The sequence below is a fragment of the Triticum urartu genome, chromosome 6, assembly GCF_003073215.2.
Source record: "Triticum urartu cultivar G1812 chromosome 6, Tu2.1, whole genome shotgun sequence".
Lineage (NCBI taxonomy): Eukaryota > Viridiplantae > Streptophyta > Magnoliopsida > Poales > Poaceae > Triticum > Triticum urartu.
The window spans coordinates 468,128,046-468,131,675 of NC_053027.1; the positions used below are offsets into that span (position 1 = coordinate 468,128,046).

The 3,630-nt window shown below is 46.4% G+C and overlaps 1 protein-coding gene across 2 annotated transcripts; it reads left to right on the top strand.

Moving 5' to 3' along the window:
• The first annotated feature begins 294 nt into the window (after positions 1 to 294).
• Positions 295 to 2,681, top strand: LOC125512400 (lipid phosphate phosphatase epsilon 2, chloroplastic-like). 2 transcript variants are annotated; one of them, XM_048677494.1, is made up of 4 exons: positions 299 to 696; positions 1,381 to 1,606; positions 1,965 to 2,038; positions 2,262 to 2,681. In XM_048677494.1, exons 1-4 carry the CDS (start codon positions 403 to 405, stop codon positions 2,487 to 2,489), a joined length of 822 nt encoding a protein of 273 aa, XP_048533451.1. In that variant the 5' UTR covers positions 299 to 402; the 3' UTR covers positions 2,490 to 2,681. The 2 variants fall into 2 exon arrangements, with proteins under 2 accessions (XP_048533452.1, XP_048533451.1); XM_048677495.1 differs by lacking the exon at positions 1,965 to 2,038 and having other exon boundaries at positions 295 to 696.
• The last annotated feature ends 949 nt before the right edge of the window (positions 2,682 to 3,630 follow it).

Sequence of the window (3,630 nt, forward strand, 5' to 3'; positions counted from 1 at the left end):
AATAAAAGTTAAAAGAAAAATTTTACGGATCTTCATGTAAAATCTTATGAATATAGCATCGACTAGGTCTCAGTAGACTAAAATTTGGCAATCCCATTTTCAGATTTATTCTGCATTTCTTTCGGAGGATTTTTGCAACATTTTGGTCGCACTATACGTGACTAAACTATGATCAGGACGTAGCACAACACGTGCTTCTCTAACGCGAATGCCCACAAAAAGTCCATCCCACATTTTCGACCAAATAAGCACGCATTGACCAAAACGCCAAGGGGACCATCACGATCCAGCCAAACCGAGAAATCCCCTCCCGTCAAAATCCTCGGATAGCCGAGATGCTCTCCCCCCGCATTAGCGCCGCCTCTCCCGCGCCGCGCTCCCACGCTGGCGGTCAGCAGAACCATGCTCCTGTCGCCACCAGCCCCATGGCCGCGCGTCGAGCCCGTGCGCTTGAATCGTCTCCCGCAGCGCAAAGACCGGCTACTCTCGCTTCCGCGTAGCCGGCGGCCAAGGTCGCCGCGGTGGCTCGTCTTGTGCATGGCTGAGATGGCCATGGTCGGGCGTGGGTCATCCCGGGAGCCTGGGGTTTCTGCTGGGGAGGGGGAGGCGATGCTGGGAGGTGACAAGTTGCCCGGTCAGAGGGCGGAGGCGGCGGCAACCCGGTGGACGCCCGTCGAGGCGGCGCTGAATGGGATGGTTAGTGCTCGTTTTTGCTAAGAAGCTGCAATTTGTATATGTTCCTATGACATATGTTGATCCTTTTCGGAATCTCATACTCCCTCCACACTTATTTTGGGACGGAGGGAGTATGTCTTACTTATTAGTATGAGCTTTGCTTAGTTACGGACCCGGTGCTGATGCCTTCAAAAAAAATGAGCTCTGATCATTGAAAGTTGGAACACTGCCATGCTGAAAGGCAGGAGGCTTTATCAAAAAGGAACTGAAACGCTAGAATATTCTGATTTGATCTCTGAAGAGAATATGCATTGCTTTAGTAGCATCATTGTGGGTGTCTACCTTTTTTTTAGTTGATTGTAGGTGTTACCTTTTTTTTAAGTTGATTGTAGGTGTCTAACTGCAATATATGTCGCCAGCTAGGTTGTTCTTGTGTGAACATTATTTATGAAGCTTTTTTTAGTTTTTTTATACACATAATTATTTATGAAGCCTTTTTTGATTATTATTTTGTATACACATTTACTGTGTTTAGTTGTAGACTATCTTAGTCATCTAATGCCTGATTTGTGCAACTGTATCTGATAAGTTTTTCTGAGAGGAATTTAGATGATTAACTATGTGCTATTTACCTTCAAGAGAAAAGCTTTTGCTATTTACTTGGGATTCTGGACCTTGTACTGAAATTTTAACATTGTGTGCCAGAGTAAATGGCTGGTTGCTGGTTCTTTTGCTTTTGTGGCTCTTTGGAAGCGTGATTCTGAAATTATGTGGGCTTTGATGGGTGCGCAAGCAAACTCTATGCTTTCGTCGGTTCTTAAAAAACTGCTCAACCATGAAAGGCCGGCACCAGCTTTGCGGTCTGATCCTGGGATGCCATCATCCCATGCCCAATCCATTTTCTATGCTGCAACACTTCTAGTTCTTTCAGGTAAGCTTTTCTAGATTCATTAAACCATCATACTATTTCTCAGTATATACTCCTGGCAACATCGGAAGCATAAATGCTGACAGGAGATCGGTCCTAGTTCATTTTAAACATGGCACACAGTATCTCCGTAACTATTTTTTTCCTCAGTTTTTGCCGCATAGCTTTTCTATTCTAGTAAACACAATGAATGGAGACTAAACTAGGAATAATATGCCTGTTTTGTGCTAAACAAAGAAACTAGATGCTTGTCAGTTAAAAGTTTGTAACAATACCTCCATGGACGTTAGCAATCAAATGTCCACCTGTTCAATGAAAAGGAATGTGTGAATTATCTTATATGGGTTGTTTTACAACGCAGTCTTCTATTGGCTTGGGACAAATTATCTGGCAATGATTATTGGGGCTACAACTATAGCATCGGCCTCCTATCTAGTAAGAGTTTCTACTTGGTAGACTCTTTCACCTTTAATCATCTCAATTGCAGGACCATACTCTTCTGTGGTTAAATCTTTTAAGTTCTTTAGCTCACTCTAGTCAATTTCTGCTTGGTAGACTTTTTCACCTTCAATCATCTAAATTGCAGGACATACTCTTGGGTTACAATCTTTGAATTCTTTAGCACATTATAATCTTTAACCCCCTTATGTGCATGCAGTCGTGGCTACGGATATCGCAGCGTCTCCACACACTGAACCAGGTTCTTGTGGGCGCTACTGTAGGATCAGCCTTCAGCACTATGTGGTTTGCACTCTGGCATTTGTTTGTGCGGGAAGCTTTTGCTTCCTCGTTGTGGGTCAAAATTCCGGTCGGCCTTGGTTCAGAAGTGTTTTGTGTTGCCTTCGTCGTCTACATCATTCGGCAGTGGTTCAAGGATGAGCAATGATACAGATAGCCGCGGCAGGTTAATGGATAATTAAACCGATTGGCTTCAAAAGCCCACTGAACAGAAGAAATAGCAGTTTTGATTTTCTGTTGTGCATTATTGATTCTTGTAACATATCAAACAATTTTATAGTGAGCAAAGCGTTCTTGAGGACACATAGGAATTCCGTCTAGTTACATTCATCACGATTCATTGACTCGCGTCTACTTTTGTTATGTGGAAGGACCGGTGCTAGGATGTTGTCCTTACTTGAATAAGCAACCCACTTATGGTCACCGGCGGTAAAGTGTGTACTACTCATTAATTCACAGAACATGCAGGGATTTTTTGCAAAATTGCGCGACGGACCGCAAGAAGTACTGCTCATTATTATCAGTAGAGATAGAGATTCCATTTGGGAGACTTTTGTAGTATTTTGGTCGCACTACCGTCATGACTAAACTATGAATTTCGGCCCGGGAAAGCGCTGGCAACAACATAAGACGTGTTTGTTGGTAGGTTACATTAGGTCGGGCCAGGCCCGCACGGGTAGAATTTTGCCCGTTTGGTTGCCTGACTCACATGCGATTTGTGGGCCGTACGAACCTCAAAGCAGGCCTAGGCATGGCTCTAGAGGAATGGTTGAATCGGCCTTTTTTGCGAGCCAGGCTCGCTCGAGCCACGCGTGGCGACCGCCTGCACGCATAGGGAAGTGCAGGAGACGACACGACGGCTCATAACTCCCCACGCCCCCTCCCGTCACCTCCCTCGGCAGTTCACACCCACTCCCTTTCTCTCAGCTCGTCGCCCGTTCAGTTTCTCCGATGGCAACGCCGCCATCTCACCATGCCCCACCCACTCCAACCATCGTCGGCAGCAATCCCATCCAAGAGAGGTGGATTGCCAGCCTCTCTGCAGCCGGAGTGGATCTGGCGGCGGCACTGCGAGCTCCCTCCCCTTTCTGTAGCATGTCGCCACTCCAGGCCAATGCAGCGCCGGCGCTGATCGCTCTGGCTCCGCCACCAGAGTCGGTGGTCCTCTCCTTCGGCTCAAACCTGGCGGGGATCCAATACCTATCGGCGTCGTCCTTTGCAGGCCCCTCTTATGGAGGAATTTTTACCCCCATACGAAGGTTTTCTTCTATGCGTCCAGTGCAAGGGGA

Coding starts and splice junctions, on each gene's coding strand:
- LOC125512400 (XM_048677494.1), top strand. CDS start 403: ATGCTCCTGTCGCCACCAGCCCCATGGCCGCGCGTCGAGCCCGTGCGC. Junction 1,607..1,964: donor AACACTTCTAGTTCTTTCAG/GTAAGCTTTTCT, acceptor TTTACAACGCAG/TCTTCTATTGGCTTGGGACA. Junction 2,039..2,261: donor TAGCATCGGCCTCCTATCTA/GTAAGAGTTTCT, acceptor ATGTGCATGCAG/TCGTGGCTACGGATATCGCA.